Source organism: Pyxicephalus adspersus, chromosome 1 (assembly GCF_032062135.1).
Source record: "Pyxicephalus adspersus chromosome 1, UCB_Pads_2.0, whole genome shotgun sequence".
Taxonomy (NCBI): Eukaryota; Metazoa; Chordata; class Amphibia; order Anura; family Pyxicephalidae; genus Pyxicephalus; species Pyxicephalus adspersus.
This window is the reverse complement of record NC_092858.1, coordinates 95,639,830-95,657,106: the sequence shown is the minus strand read 5'-3', so window position 1 is coordinate 95,657,106 and position 17,277 is coordinate 95,639,830. Positions and strand designations below refer to the sequence as shown.

The window sequence follows — 17,277 nt, the reverse complement described above, 5'->3', positions numbered from 1 at the left end:
TTGTGTGCAGGCTCTTGTCATCCTCACATTACAGGACAACTAGCCCTACATTGTACGTGATGACGCCGGAGCATGTAAATAAAAGAGCACTTTAGAGAAGCAGCATCTGAATACCAGTCACATAGAGAACCCTAAGGTAATCAGAGAGTAAGTAAATTTAAAGTGCTTTTTTTTTTTTTAATGGTACGCTGTAAAAAAAAAAAAAAAAAAAAAAGCCTTTAATCCTTGCATTGCATAGGGAACCCCTCTTCAAGAGTAATTTTGACATAACACTGTGAATTTAGCTTTGATTCACAGATAACCTTTATTAACAAATACAGTATGGTGTTACAAGAAAATTTTCTTCAGAAAAGCCTTGTGATTTTAATAGCTAATTGGTTAAGACTTTATCCTCTATACAGATATATAGCTAGGTCCATAAATATTTGGACAGACAACTTTATTATTTAATTTTAGTTCAGTACATTACCACAATTAATTTTAAATGAAACAACTCGGATGCAGTTGAACTGCAGACTTTCAGCTTTAATTCACTGGGTTGAACAAAAAAATTGCATATAAATGTGAGGAACTAAAGCTGTCTCTGTCCAAATATTTATGGACCTAACTGTACATAACTTAGGTCAGTAACTCGCTTGTTAAGCCAGAGGTAACCAAAGATAGGTAGCATTTCTGTGCGCAGGTCAGACTAGAAAATGTCCAACCTGCCTTGAATTCAGAATCATGAATGAATGTAACTTACAATACACATCTATTTGGAAAATGAAGATTTGGGACAAATTTAAAATTTTTGTACTGGTGGACGAATTCTAAAAAGAGAAATGTTATGCACCTTTTGAACAATGTGCATGTCAGCAGCAGTTGCAATATTAGGGAGGTTTTGCTTAGGTATATTTGTAGATTCCTATATAGGCAGAGAGTTCACAAGCAGAAACTACTCTAGTGCAAAGATTGTATGGTATGTACTCTATATGATGGCACTATCATATTTGTGGCACTCTACAGTATATGGCATGTAACCCTGATATGTGTGTTATGTCAGAACTTTACACTCTGTGCTGAACTCTACTTTGCTTTTCTGGTTAGATCTGCACTAAACTGCTGAAAATTGTTTTTTCTGGCCTGCTTCACAAGTACAAGCACATTAGATATTCCAGATTGCGCCCTTTTGTGTGATACATTGTATGTTTCACACTTGATTGATTCACTTTTAAACTTTTCTGTATACTACAGACTGCACAACTCTACACTGCTAAATGATAAATAATTTATACCACTAGGTTCTTTAGGGTGTGATGTACCGTATACATTCTGGGCTATGTCATACCTTAAAGTGTACTGTACACTTCCTAAGCCGTTACAGTATTTCTTGACAGAAAATATTTGCACCACTAGGGATTTATAATCCTGTCCTTTTCATGAATGGGAATACTTTTGTTAAATACATATTTATTAACAAGCTCTTGTTGCGGCACATGGCAAATCTGATCCAAGTTGCATAGAGACAGAAAGTGGGGTTGCAAGACGTTCTCGCTCTAGGAAGTTGTCCGCTATGTTTTATTTTTGCCTGATCTATTTCTATGTGGACCTGTTTGTCAACAAACATGCAATGCTGATTTATGATTTATTTTTTTCAGTTCATTGAAACCTACATAAATATGTTATGGGGAAAACACAACAAATTAAGCTGCTTTGTAAATGAATTTTCCTGGACTCATAAATGGATTTGAGATGTGAATTTTGTGTCTTCCCTAGGTTATCCGCAACCGAGGATTCTGGTCTGCATTGCATGTGACTTGAATCCTTTAGAAATATTAACTCTTCAAATGTGTTCCAGGGAAAAATGCATTACAAATCAGGCTTGAGTAACTGAAAACAATGTTCTGAGTATTGTTTTTGGACAGCACATTGACAAGCATGATTCCTTATTAAGAACCACAAGACTAAAAAGCTTGGAAAGAGGATGGAATGGTTTTATCATCAAAGACCTAGGATATTAAAAATATTGAGGTGTTTCATTATAGAATAAGCAATGCTTTAACATTTTCATGACAACTGGGAAAATTTTAATATGTAAAAGTGAAATCTAATTACAAATATGTCCTAGAGGTAAAAATATTAGCTTCTTGGCATCAGAACTTTCAATGAATCCAGACTGCAGACATCATGTCCACAGATGTTACTCCTGTGTTATTTCTTGGGCGCAATAATTCCTTCTAGCTGAGCCTGCAATAAAAAACAATTTCAATTGTTAGACTACAAAGCCACTGGCTCAGTGTTTATTAAATAGGAGCTTGCTTATCATTTGCAACTGTTTTATGTGTTTAACCCTAATGTACCTTAAAGTAGACCTGTCCCCAAAATAATACATTTTATTACTTGCCTAGCTAGAGATTTAGTTGATACAAGCTGAACGGCTATTACATTTAGCTGGAGGCCTGTGTATTGTAATGCTCTCTCGTGATGCCTTTCAGTGCATTTTGTTGACCTAGGAATTCAGCCTGCTATATTGGAATGTAATGGCATATCTTCATTTGCATGCTACCCATCTAAACATCATTAAAAAGCAATTCTAGACAAGTAAAGTCAATAAAGGAGCTTTTTGTGCTGCTAAAGAAAGGCCACAACCACAAAGTCAACTTAAATTAGTGGTGGTAAAGTTTTCTTTAACACCATACAGCCAGATGTGACACTGTTCCTTACATTTTCCAAAGGGAGTATACTTCCAAAGTATCTCATGAGCCATTTCCTTTTTGCTTGCTGGGTCATCAATAACATTTACTTTATCCTAAATACTACATTAGAGTCAAACCTAAATCAGATGAATATAAAATATGGATACTTTCTCACATCAAATGTTTTTAGGTAAGTGACAGCAAGGGGCAAAAAGGAGAAATGTTTCTTGTTCATTACAAACAGGTAAAGGGGGTTGGATTAGTGCAGTACACCAATGGTTGAATTAAAACTTAAAGGTGCAAGCTCCCTGTATTCATTTCTAAGCCTATAAAGCAGTGCTGACTGTTTAACAGATTGCCACTGTCTGATCAGGGGTCGTCAAACTTTTATGGCCAATAGGCCATTTCAGGGGTGGGTGGGAGCACTGTAGGCCGGACTCTGAATCCTACCCTAATGGCTCTGCCCACCACCAGGGAACGCCCTCTAAAGTGAAATCCCTCTCCATATGCATTGCTGAGGAAAGGGATTTCCCTTCAGGGAGCTTTCCCTATTTACTGCGCCGGTGGAAGTAACAACACCAGCCACGGTAAATAGGGGAGCAACAGCAAGGAGGCGGCACCGGCTCCGGCAGTTCCTAATGCCCCCTGGACGATCCAGCCGGAATGAACCACTGTCTAGGCTTTATCTGGCTAAAGGCCAGAGTTTGACAACCCCCTATATATTTAATCACCAGATATGAAAAAGGACAATCAGTGCTTTCTTCTCCATATTGCAGTTATTCTAAATCTTCGATCAGATGCTTTGTTCACTTGAATGGAGTAAGTGATCACCATATTGGGAAGTGACAATTGTGTATTTGAAACAAACATCAGTTATCTCCATCATAGCCTGTGGTGTTCATCGAAGTGGTGAATGCTATCCAGTAATCCATTAGGAGGGGATCATGGTGATTGTGACAGTCACTTTCTCTCTTAGGGGAATCTCTCTTGAAGACAAGCTGTGTAGAAAATTTCTGAAAGGATTGCTACTGCATTACTATTTGGTCTCATCTTATATTCAAGTGCCTACAACAGCTTAGATCAGTGGTTGCCAACCTTTCAGGCCTCAAGGACCACTAAATCCATAGAATCCGGACTGCGCATGCGTGGGGAGCCGTGTCACTGAAATGGGAAGAAAATTCCCCCAAAGTGATGTCATGATTCCAGAACCCGCCCACTCTCCCATCGCAGGAACAGACCTGCTTGCAAAACATCCTAGGGTGACAGCAGCGCAGGGCTGTGGATGCAACAAAAGGTGCGTCCAAAGCCCTGTGTTACTGTGCTTCCAGGATGTTTAGCAAGCAGGTCTGAGCCTGTTGTGGGAGACTGGGTGGGTTGTGTCCATACAATTGGCGACTGGTTGCCTAGAGGACCAGCAAAGTTGATAAAAATGCAATGCAGCATTCAGAATTTTCAATCAAAAGGAATACTAAGAAAAGAAACAAATTGATCTACTGGATGTTACTTTTCCCACACTACAGGAATACAACAATCTTATCCGTCGGTAGTGATGGTGAAGTACCATTTATCACTGTTATTAATGCTTAAGTCCCAAAAGCAGGTGAAATCCTGGCAACAAATATAAGGGCCCAGTTTCTGTGGACTGAAGAATGTGTCATACAAAGTGTTGGGCATAGGTTGGTACTTATGGTAAAAGGTAGGTATTCATAAAGGATGGTCTATTGTGGCACACCTTTCCTCATCTTTTAGCGCCAGCTTCCATTGTGGATTGTGGCATTGTGTCACCATTTCAATGTGCATAATGGTGATAGAAAACTTTGCTGCAATTTCAATGACACTGTATGCGTCACCTAGAGGGCTCACTTTTAGAAGTGTCAGCCCACTTTACCTGATGCCTGGAGTTTTTCTTTAATAGAGTCAGATGCTGTAATTTTATGTCTTGATGACAGAAATATTTCTACTCTGCAGTTTAATGAAAACATCTAAGAGAAGATAACTTTACTGCTTTTTCATGAAAAACACAAGGTGATTTCTATCCACTAACACTTCACAGCTCTCTAGATTTTTTTCAGCTCTGCCCTAGAGAACATAGTGCCATGCAAGTCCTAATAGTGAAAAAGAAATAAAATGAAAGCTGATGGATTGGCCTTCTTTCCAGTGCTCTAAAATACCATCTGAAGAAAGAAAGCAGCTGACTGTTTCAATAAAGTAGTTTTAATATTTAAATATAAATGAATTTTCGTTTTTCAAATAAACATGCAAACCTATTTGCAAAAAAAGTGTATTCACTTTATAGGCTCTATTTATAGAACAGGGAATCTGGCATTCCCTCAAACATTCCCTGGTGGGAATCTTCCAGGTCCATGTGTTCTAATGTTAGTAATTGATTTCTACCTGGGAATGTTTAAGGAATGTCAAATTGGCCTGTTTTTCATAAATAGAACCCTATACATTTAAGCAATAAAGCAGTAGGTTTTATCTTTCCACATATAATGTTAAAGGTACAGAAGAACAGCTACACATGTTCACACTTTGGAAGTTCTGGTAACATTTTATTGTACTGAACATTGCAGGCATCTGGCCAGCGCACTACAATGCATATGTGTGTTTTTAGTGCAGAACAATTCCAAGCTGAAGTATTGACTCAAAAGTACCACAACCAGTCATCATAATGAGCAGACTACAGCAGTTTGAACATTTTTCTTATGAAAGGTTTCCTTTTAGGATGGCCATGTTTAAAGGGGAACTTAATTCTTGAAGCTGTGCCCAAAAAACAGCATGCAGTAAGCAAAGGACTGGTCACCAGGAGTTGAAGCAGCGCGTCTCCTAGATTCATGTCCAAGAAAAGAGAATAGATCTGCAACTGGACTGAATTGATTAATTTTAACCTAATGTGGTCCCTATGGGTCATCTACTTCTTACGGCCATAGGATTCCATCTTATTGACAGTGTAGCCTTGTCTGACCTTCTCCTAGTTGCCCTCATTCCTTCTTTCCCCCCTCTTTCTTCATTCTCTCTCCTGTTTTCTGTGTTCTCTCTTCCATGGTACCAGTCCACTTCTGATCTCTGGCTTGAGCACATACTTCCCAAAGATCCTTTATTTTAATATTCTCTGACAACTGTGTTTACCATCATTAAATGGCTTCATTTGATACTTTATGATGCTCCAGGGTTCAACTGCTCGTGTTATATATGATATGTATTTCCTACATATTTTATTTTTGCTTGTTAATTCTCTTTTAATTTTCACCAATGAAATAATATGAGAAAGAACAAGTCATCAGTACTGTCTGTGGTTTACAAGAAGCTGATGTTTGACTGATGTGTGACTTACCATGCCTTGTTCTGCATGTGGTCTCTTTGTAGGGGCAGTCATGGAAGCAGTGGATTGTTCCCTGATGTCAGTTTTTCAACAGTAAGTAGCAAAGTATTGACATTACCAAATCTTCCAATGCTGGCAGTCAAAGGTAACAGTGCCATAGCTCTCACACTGCAAAATACAGCAATGAGGCTGTAGGCCCACAAGTGCCTAGGCACCATTCTATACTAGGAACCAAACTCCTTTTTTTTCAGGAGCAATACCACCCAAAAGATACATTTTCATGGTACTGCTTAGGCACAATTAGCAGATCTGTATGTTCTCTATAACACATCAAATTAACCGTCTTTAAAATTTGTTTCCCCTTAAGGGTTTTTCATACCTTCAATTGTTGGTTAGTCCTTTTAAGGAACTGTATTTCTTCAGCGTGCTTCTTCTCCTCTACCTGCCGTCTCTCTGCCTCTCGTTTTTCAATAGCCTCACACTTGGCCTTCTGTTCATTAACCTGTCTCTCCAGGTCCTTCTTCTCTTGCTCCAACTCTGCAATCTGTAGACAACACATGTTATAAGATTTGTCCATTATTACAATCCAGGCTGCAAAGAACATAGGAAAAATGGTCTTGGCATGTACATTAGGACAATGTTTAAAAGATGTGATCCTTTCATCATTTGTAATCTAACATAGTTTTTGTTAGGTCAGTGTGATTAATTGATAATGACACTCTACCATGCATGAAAAGAAAAACCTATCTAGAACCAGTCTTCAGGGGCCAGGATCCACATCATGTTCCATTTATAAAAAAAACCCAACCTGTTTGTGGCCCTCAAGTTACACAGCCTTGGTCTAGTCAATGACACTCTACCAAAACTTACAATTTCAAGGACTGCCCTCAGAAGTGTGACCAACATTTTGTCAAGTTGGGTGAATATTCAAGACACCACAGAAACTTCTGTACTTTACTCTTTTTTTTGTTGTTACATGGATATTCAGGTTAAAAAAGACACAAAAGTACCACTCAGGAAATAAAAATACTAGAAACCTGCACATTCTAGAGAACCATATAGACATAATTGTTCTAATTGTTCCATTTTTTCCCCTGTTGGAGTAAAAAGTCCTTCCTGAACAAGACAATGAAATATTAAGAATTGTACACTGATTACCAGTTATAAAGAATTTATATATTTTATCCAAAACGAATACAAAAAGCATATAGTTTGAAGAAAACCTAACCATGGTTTTTGATTATCAGTTTTTATCGATTGTTATCATAGGTCACTGTAAATTATCTTGTGAATGTTGTACTGTAAAATATTTTTAGATGGCGGTAAAACAGTGAATAACGACACATACTATGGTAAATAAACCAGTGTGAGTACCTTGTTTGTCCCCTACCTCTGCACAGAATTGATTTTGGTATATTACCATTTAATAGTATTATACTATTGATAAAAGAATGTTAATTCATTGTAGTGTCTGCAATGTCCTCATCCCTGTAGGCAGTTAATGTCATTGCAGCCCCTTAAATCACATTAACCCATAATGTGTTAGCAACACTATGTAAAAAAAAAAAAAACACACCGTCTATATTTTTTCCAGAAAGCAATTTGTCATATTAACTGCTGGACCAATTTCTAGTAAAAAGAAAAAATTGTTTCATATTTTAAAAAATTTGATAACGAGATTAAAATCAAAGGATGTCGACCATGAAATGACTGAATCAGGAATAAAATTTGTTTAAGAACTGTTAAATCATTTTGAATGCAATACTTAAACCGAGCTGAAGCCATGAAGTCATCATTGAAATATGAAGCAGTTTAAAAGCATGGCAAATGTAATTTCATTGTGTATTAGATATGGTTGAGCGAGTTAGTATTTCAGATTGACATAAGTTGTTGGGATTCACAGTGCTGAAGCCGGAATTCTGACCAGCATTTGAGAAGCATGAGGAATCTGAAATGACTTTGTTTATCTCTTTGTGCCAGCAAATTCAAGGTTTCCAAATATTATTTTCAGCAAATATCTCATTTTGTGATGTGCAGGTTTTCTATAAGGAAGCCATACAAAGGTCACACAATTCTCTAATAGAAGTGCTATAGTAGAAGTTATGTTCAATTCCCCAAATTACTCTGCTATACCAACATTTGGCCTATTCAGAGCAAAGCAACAGCTTCACTTAAAAGGATATTTTAAACCCAGAGCAGAAATGTCATATATGACATCTCACAAATCCTTGGATGGGGTGGCTGCTTTAGTTTAGGCTAAAAACATGTTTAGAAAGTACGTAAAATAACTGTTGATCTTACCAGAAATGTCCATTTCCTGTGAGTTAAATTAACAGTGCAAACATAGCATTCGTTCAAAAGATCCTCTGCAAAATAATAATTCTCCATAGCCCCCATGTACTAATACAAAAATAAAGAGAGGTAGATCAACTTCTACTCTAAGTCAAAAGAGCAACTATGGTTGGTGAGTAGTGTTTTTCGCAACACGGTCAACCTTGTACTAACTGTGACATATGGTGGTGAAATTATTATGGTTTGGTAATGCTTTGCTGCTTAGGGTCTCATTGGCTTGCAGTGATTGAGTCATCTGTGACTTTTGGCATCATAATAACACATGCTTGTTGGGAATAGAAGGCCACCTATGCAAAAGTAAAAGAATAATACTAGAGTGGAATCTATAACATGATAGCAATATAAAACATAATAAAAAATCAAGGACTCAAAAATACAAAAAAAAAATGGGGTGGGATATAGACTGGCCTAGTCGAAAGCCTTGATTTAAATCCTACTGAAATGCTGTGAGGGTGGAGAGTTCATTCAGTTCTAACAGTTCATTCAGGGAAACCCAAATTCCTTTTTGTTTTTATTCAAGTATCCCAGTATCCCACTCTAATTATGTTTAAAAGATTTAATATTTGCCCTTAAAAAAGTCAACAATTTCTATGGAATACAGTGAAATAAAAGAAAACCAAATGCTGTAATGTGTGCAGGTTCTATTAAAAAAATCCCATTTTAAACTTGAACTGATGCGGGACTATACAAAGTTAACCTAAAAAGACAGATGAAGTGAGACTGATATCTTGTTCTCATATCAATTTGTAAAAGCTCAAGGCTGATTTGGTTATAAACAAAGGCTTGATGCTGCTGCCACCTAGTGGACGGTTTAGGATATTTTTCCCCAATCTACATACAGAAATTCTTAACCTCATCAGGTGAGACTAATCATAATAATCTGACTGATATTTCTTTATTATTCAATATTTACTATGCTTTAGTAAAATCTTTCCTTTAAAAATAGATGGTTGCTTTGTTTATTATGGATATTGCTCCATTGTAACAGGCCTTTTTCTTTGCAACCAACTGATTAAAAAGCAAGAATCCAAAGATTCTGTGGGTGGTCATTATGGCTTCTGTACAAAGTTTTGTTTACCTGCACTTAATGCACACATCAAATATGGGACAGCAGAAACCCACTTACCTACATTGTCCAGTGTTGGATGAATTCAAGGGCTGGGACTTTTCTGTGGACGCAGCATGTCCTGATAACATGCCTTTGCTGGAGGCAAAGCAGACAAGATGCAGCCTTTGGGCATTTGTCTAAAGCAGTTTCCCAATTAGGATTCCTCTAAAGGTTCTTTGAGCAATCAGCAATCTGTGCTTCTCAGGTAAGTTACCATTAACTCCAATGATCTTTTTGGCTATCTGCAAGGGTGATATGCTTTCCACTGGACAGCAATATTAGAGAAATTCTTCCTGCCGACTACCGTGTTAATATACTATGAGATGCCGTTATAGTAATTACAGCTGGGGTTCCCTGGTGACCTGAAAGTTTTTTTAAGAGTCTGTCCATGGTAAATAGTTTGAGAAACACTATTGAGCACCCATTGTTATGACATAGGTCTGAACCCTTACTAACAATTTCTACAGGGACTGCATTCTCTATAGTCTGTCTATTTTTAGCAGCCACTGCAGGAATTGGCCATATAAGATGGTATGTAGCCAATGATGAAAGGAAATGAATTTGGAACATGCAGGTAAATAAGTGTAAATTAAGATTTCTGTCTTCCAAATGCACCTGTAATTCACCTTCCTTTGCCACTATATATAGCCAGGGTGATTAATCATCTATTACCTCCACAGTTCTTATCCCACTTTCCTTTCTGACCTGGTAGAAAAATACTCCCCTAGCCACTCTCTTCACTCCTCCAATGACCTACTACCAACTTCCTCACTCATAACCCCATCACACACACGGCTTCAAGACTTTTCTAAAGCTGCCCCAACTCTCTGGAATGGTCTTCCTCATCTTATTTGGCTTGCACTTCTCCTTGACAGAGCACTTGAAACCCGTTTTTTTCAAACTCATCTACCCGTCTTCTTCTGTCTCTTAAAACGCTCACTACTTTCCCACCCCTCCATATCTCCCCTTCTATTGAGTTACTTCCCCCACCTTCTAGACTGTAAGCTCTTCAGGGCAGGGTCCTCTCCTACTCCTTTGTATCTGTCTTTCATTTGCACCCCCTATTCAATGTACAGCGCTGCGTAATATGTTGGCGCTATATAAATACTGTTTATTATTATTAAAAATATTATTAAATAATAATTACATATTACAAGTGAGTTGAGTGTAAATTCACTAAACAGAATTACCAATCCTTTGGCAGGAAAAAACAGCCCACAGCCCACAGCTTCACCTTTCTGGTGTTTCTCTGGCAAACAAATCTTAGTGTACACGCATCTTATGGTAAGTTTTTACAAACAGTGAGGACAATGTATAATATTTTGCTAATGTAAAGTCTATGTATTATGTTTTTATTTTAATCAGCCTGCACTGTTTTTCACCTACCTCACTTTTCACATGGGTCACATGTAACTTTGTATCTACAATTTTGGGAACAGCTTAGATAAATGTGTCCATCGTTTTGAAATAGCACTGCTAAATTAGTTCACAATCTCCCACAAAGATAATTGAGGTCCCGCTGTGGTAAATTATAGCAATTCATAAAATCTGAGTACACAGCCAGTAACTTCTGTAGATTCCCCTGCTGGGAAAGCTCTGATCTCCAAACAAAGTACACTACAGTAGGTTTAGAGGTGAAAATGTCCTTTATTATGAAGAAAGAGGACCTGTAACTTTCATGACATATTTCAGTAAAAGGAGAACAAAAAGGTATAATGTTAAATGTTTGTATATCTGATCTCATCGGCTTCAGTAGTGGCTCACAATATCCCTTATTAATAATAAATATGGAAATATATATATATATATATATATATATATATATATATACACACACACACCTCTTCTAATTGTTAAAAGGTGAAGATAGTTTCAAGGGTGCAGCTAAATAGAAAGTCTAATATATAGGTCCTTGGATGTGCACTGTGCATACTGCATACTGTTTGGCATATGGCTTGTGCCCCAAGGTGATGAGCTTGAAGGCAGCCAGTCCAGGGCTACAGATATATTCATATATCTGGGCTAGTGTATATCAGAACTGTCCATCTTCATACCTCGAGGGCCAAAAACAGGTTGAACAATAATTGTGAGCAGACAGGTTGTATACAAAATTAAACTGCACATAAAAGTTATTAGCATGAGAGATCAAAAGGTATTTTGTACACTTTTAATGGCATAAAGTGTGGATAAAAACTTCTGTATAATACTATAAACAAATCCCAAATTACTATGGGATAAACAAAAATCTTTCTTTGGCTTCCCTGACTGATATATTCGTCCTTCATTTATGTCACATATTCTGCCCCCTGCAGATTACATTGGGAGGGTTTCAGCAACAAAAGAAATGTTGATAATCTAGAAAACAGTGAGAAGAACTAAGGCTATGTACGTACGTTATATTTTTGTCATTGGAAAGGATCTTTCACGATCCTTTCCAATGACAAAAGACTGAACGATGCATGAACGAGTGCTATACTTACATCACTGTTCTGTTCTATGGAGAGGGGGGAGAACGACGGAGTGTTACCATGATGCGCTCTCCCTCCATCACTTGCATTGCGGTCATTCGTTTTAATGGTAAGTTACAATTCTACTTTAACAGACCAGAATGGGACAAGCACAATAAAAATTTATGGTTATTGTTTACTCCTCATTTTCATGTTCAAAACATGCAGTTCCCAAAATAAATCAGAGATTGGTAAATTACCACACTTTACCAGGGGATTTGAAGGGCACTTACTCTTTTCTCCATGTCTGATTTGCCTTGTTCAGCCTGTAAGGCCTTCCTCATGCCAAAAGCCACGCTGCTTTCATACAGAGTTTGGTACGCTGAGATAGTCATGTTGATTTCATCACGCACCCTAAGCAGCAAGACACCACGCTCCGCACAATTAATGGTCACTTGTCTAATAAGCTCATCTGGTGGTAATGGAAACAAAAAATTATTGATGTCAAATTTTTTTCTTTAGCTTTTATGCATTTAATATGACCAATATGTTTTTATCATTGTTTCCCCATGTTTACAAGTGTCACCTCACTGCAAAACTGCAGTAACAGGGTTAGGACAAATAATAGAAATGTCAGAGTTGCCTGAAACCATCACCTTTTATTAACATCCCATTACAAAACATGGAAGATATTGCTGTAACAACTCCAGCAACCCTGGCAATGTTATGGCTTGTCCTGACCCCGTCATAATTGTTGGACAGCTTGGTCTGCGTGTAAAGATGGAGAAAAAAAATATAAAGGTGATTTAAATAAGAAGGAATGCATGCACTGAATACTATGATTGAATGTAATAACTACATGTCACAAGGAAAAATATTTCTGAGAGTAAAAAATACAGATCATTAGACCATTTGAGCTATAAAAAAAGTATAAAAATATCTAATTTCCTGGGAAACATACACAGAACTTACTAGTTGAAGAACAGAACTTACTACTGGAAAATAAAAACATTTATTTAGGGGTCAATTATAAAGCCATAAATCTGACACTCATTGGAACATTCCCCGGTGGAGAGTCCTCCAAGTCCATGTGTTTCAATGACAGTAATTTATTCGCAACCAGGGAATGTGATTCACTGCTTTATAAATAGACCACTTTGAGTATTCTTGTCTATTGAAACACTTACTCACATATCCAAATGTAAGGATTTATTACCTTTAAATTAATGTATTGTATCCAATCACATCTATATTTGGAAGGCCACACACTAAATCAGATTAGTACATTCCCTACTATAAATATAAAATACTTGTACTCAGTGCTGCCATGCTCAATTTTAGAAACAGGACAGCATAAAGGAAAAAAAATGAAGCAACAAACCAAAGCACTGTGAATAAAGCTCTCTTCGCACTGGGCATATGCCTGTCTCTCTAGCTTGTCTCTGTTGTAATTTAATATCCATCTCTTCCTGTAAGTGGACAACATCCATCCGGGTGCTGGGTGTGCTGGACACCTGCTGAATCCACAACTGATTGTTTTCCATAAATTCCCTGTAAATCAAACACACAAAGGATTATTTTCATGTACTGCTGCTTTGTGAATGGAAAACAGTCTGGAAGCATGGGTAGCATCTAATTTAAGAATATAAGGACAGGTATAACTAATCAACAATATATTAACCTCCCTAGAGTTAACCCCGAGTGTGACTCGGGGTAGAAAAAAGTTGCTAAAAGCAGTAACCCCAAGTCACACTCGGGGTAGGTAATCCTATGGGAAGTAATAAATAGTAAATACAGCCTTACCTGATCCGCGGGCGTCCCACGTCGTCCATCCCTGCGATCTCTGTCTTCTTCCTCCGGCCGGCTTCTGCATCCAATGAGTCACTCTGGAGTTCCCGGTGATGTTGGTGCGTGTGTATGTTGCCAGCGGGGTGGGACGGGAAATTCAAACTCCATTTGTATTGCATTCAATGCAAAATAACTGTATTGAATGCAATACATTGGATTTATATGTGTAAAAGCAGTACATTGTTTTCAAGAACATTTATTTTACAGTATATATAATAGTATGAGTATGATATGTATTTTTGAAAAAAAAAATAAAATTTTTTTTTTTTTAAATATATAGATTTTTAATTTATTCAATTAATTCAATTCAATTATTATTTTGACATGATTTTGTGTTTCAAACTTTATTATACTCGTACTATTATATTATACTGTAAAATACATTTTCATGAAAAACAATGTACCGCTTTTAGACATATAAAACAGAAAAGAATCGAACCGCTAGGGAGGTAAATACCATGCTATCAAAAAAAAAAATCACAATATTCACTGAAGTTACTTTTAACTTGAGTTTGCTGACCTTCACACACCTTTTTTGTCTCTGGGAGAATACAGTCAGGCACTGCCATTTTACTTATAGATGCAACCTAGACCTAGAATGCAAAAATAGCCTTAAGTGGAACTTTACCACTATACTCACCTGTACCCATTCTGTAGCAGTGTGCTGCCATCTTCTTCCTTCTTCTCCTCCTGAAGCCAAACTTCATCCATCCTAATTGGCTGGGCTTGCATGACGTAACTCCCACATGGGCATGCGGAAGTTTATTTTTTTGTGATTTTGTGAAGTGGAACTATGACTGATTTCATGCCCACTTAGGGCTTCCACTCACTGCAGTCATTGCATATAATGAGTCTCTTCCCTGTATGTGACATCATGTGGAAAAGAATAATAGACACATACAGGGGCGGACATAAGGTAGTGAAAAATGTGTCCCGGAGCCCCTCAGTTACCAGGGGCCCCAAGACAGTTCTGCACAGGAGGCCACTGTTTGAGTATACAAAAACAAATAATGTTAAACTTACCGTGGTGGTAGGATTGCATTTAAAATTTCTTCTGCCGGCTTTGTTGCATCAAGTGGTGGTGTTTTGGGCTTGGGAGGTGGGGGTACAGGCACAGATACACCAGTCTGCTGAGGAATGGCTTTTAGGGCACGAGACTGAAACAAAAAAAAATGTCTGGTAAGTCTGCACACCTTGCAGCTGAATACATAGTTAACGTATATTAGAACCAATTTACTTGACAAAGGATTTGCATATTTGTACAGGCATAGCTGGGTTCCAGTCACCCATGCCAGATTTACCTTAGTGTATTGACTGGATGAAGAGAAAGTAGGGGCACACAGATTCACTGTTCTTTGCTCCCATCACCATGTTTAGTGCCAGCACATGTCCATGAGAAAAAGGCTGACTGCTAGCGCCGTTTCTTCCTTGCCTAGTCCAAATGTTGTATGTGGAATTTTTGGAGGACGAAAACAAGGTAAGTAGTATGTTGAAGAAAAGAAACTAAATATAAGGTAACAAAAAGTTCTAGAGTTCAGACACCTGTTCTTTCCTGCAAGTACTTATATAAATGTTCATTCTCTGTGTCCCTCTGTGAGCCCATTTGATCCTAAACCCCGGCTATACTTCAAGCCTTACCTTTTGCACATGCTGAGATAATTCCTAACTCGCTCCCAACATGGAGCCCCACCACCACTTTTTTGACTGCCAAATCCCAGATTCACTACTGCCATGTTAATCAGAAAGCAGAGTGAAAGAAAAATGAGCTAATCCCTGTTCTGCTTTAAACTTCCCTGCCCAGTCATAGGCTGGGACTGATCCAGGGCAACCTGGGCACACAGGAAATGGGTGAAAGACATCCCATCCTGTGGTAGAAAAAAAATACTGCAACGGATATTTCTGGATTAAAGCTGAATACTAAAATTAGTTTTGGTTTCACCTTAAAGTGGGCTGTTTTTTATATCAAATTTTGGCTGTTGTGCTGCTTTAGAATTTGGCAAGTGTCTAATTTATGCCATTCCACAAATGTAACTTGTAAAAACCTATGATCATAGTGTGAGCACCAAAGTTATTATGGGTGTCAGGGGGATATGTGGGAACAAAACTAAAATAAAAAAGGACTTCTGCTAGTTAAAACATAGGCTAGGAGAAGGCAGAAAGCATCCAGCTGTCCCCAGCCATACCAGACCCCCTAGCCATCTACCATCAGTGGGTGCCCCATAGTTGGGGGAGAGGGTCTCATCTTCACAGTCACACGAATGGTTGGAGATTTGTCAAGGGGAAACGTATTAGGAATCTGGCGGCTTCTTTATAATAAGGTATTTTGCTGAATGCCGCCATTACAATGACAGATGTCCTACCAGTGGGATGGCTTGTTTGTGTATGTTTAAAGTTTGTACTTGTAGAATTTGTCAGCCATTCATACCACAAAGTGCACAACCATATCCTTGTGCCTGTCATATGGTGTTTCATCATATTTTGTCATCTGGAAGGTAAGAAGCCTTGAGAAATGCAGTGTAGGTAGGTTAACTTGTGGTTAAGGTGAGGCACGGGGCAGATGGGTAAAAGTTAGGCTCTGTTTAGGGCATTAAAGTAGAACTAGACCCAAAAATTACAAAGCTGCAATCAGGCATATCCTTTATTGCAGTAGGGTCAGGTGATGTCACCTGTGTTTTATTTTGTATAACCTGTCCTTGCTTCAGTGTGGGCTCCATCATGTTCACCCAATCTTCCCGTCCTGGAGTCGGGTCCTTGGGGATCCTGATTGGCCAGGCTGGGATGACGCAAGTCATCGCTGGTTGCGCCCAGTTGCGCTGGGCTCCATTCAGTCCCTGTGGCTGCACGGGAATGCAGGGTGCGCTGGGTGTCCCGACATGCACAGCTCTGTGTTTTTTGTCAGATGAGAAGAGGGATCAGGCAGGTAAATATGTTTTATTGTACAAGGGACATCACCTGTCTCCTTCTGCAAGAAACACCTGCATGATCGCTCAAATTTAGTTTGCAGAAGTTCCCACTTTAAGGTTTGGTGTGGGGTAGGAAGGGTGATAGTAAGACAACAAGAAGGAGAAGGGTGGGTTAGAAATTTAGATTAAGGCAGCAGTGTGGGATTTCAGCACTGTAGATAGCAAACCCCAGTTACACTTTCTGCTTCATTTAGAAGGGTAATGTGCACTTACTTTAGGAGATTTCCTCTCTGTGTTTTTACTGATGAGTACCGGGTTATCGTACTTTAGCAGGGAATCAGCCGGAGGAATCATGATCACTTGTATCGGGGGGAAGCAGCCAGCCGTCCGTGTCACCAATCTGCAGCGTGCGCTGTCTCTATGTACACACTCATCTCCCAGGCAACCAGACGCTAGTGAGTGGTGCCCCTACTGCGCATGCGCTAACTTTGGGACACTTCGTTTAGTATTCTCATCACCGATTTTAATAGACAATATATATAATACCATATTTCCTGATTTTTTTTAATGTATCTCTACGGTCGTTCAGGATAGGTAGATTGAGTCCAAGGTAAATATTTAA

At 38.3% G+C, this 17,277-nt stretch overlaps 1 protein-coding gene across 1 annotated transcript; it reads right to left on the bottom strand.

The window, feature by feature from the left end:
- Nucleotides 1-192: 192 nt before the first annotated feature.
- DNALI1 (dynein axonemal light intermediate chain 1) lies at nt 193-17,089 on the bottom strand. The gene is made up of 6 exons (XM_072419623.1): nt 16,929-17,089; nt 14,776-14,909; nt 13,286-13,455; nt 12,198-12,376; nt 6,377-6,541; nt 193-2,226 (listed from the first exon to the last, which is right to left on the bottom strand). The coding sequence occupies exons 1-6, from the start codon at nt 17,007-17,009 to the stop codon at nt 2,191-2,193; spliced, it is 765 nt and encodes a 254-aa protein (XP_072275724.1). The 5' UTR covers nt 17,010-17,089; the 3' UTR covers nt 193-2,190.
- Between the last annotated feature and the right edge of the window lie 188 nt (nt 17,090-17,277).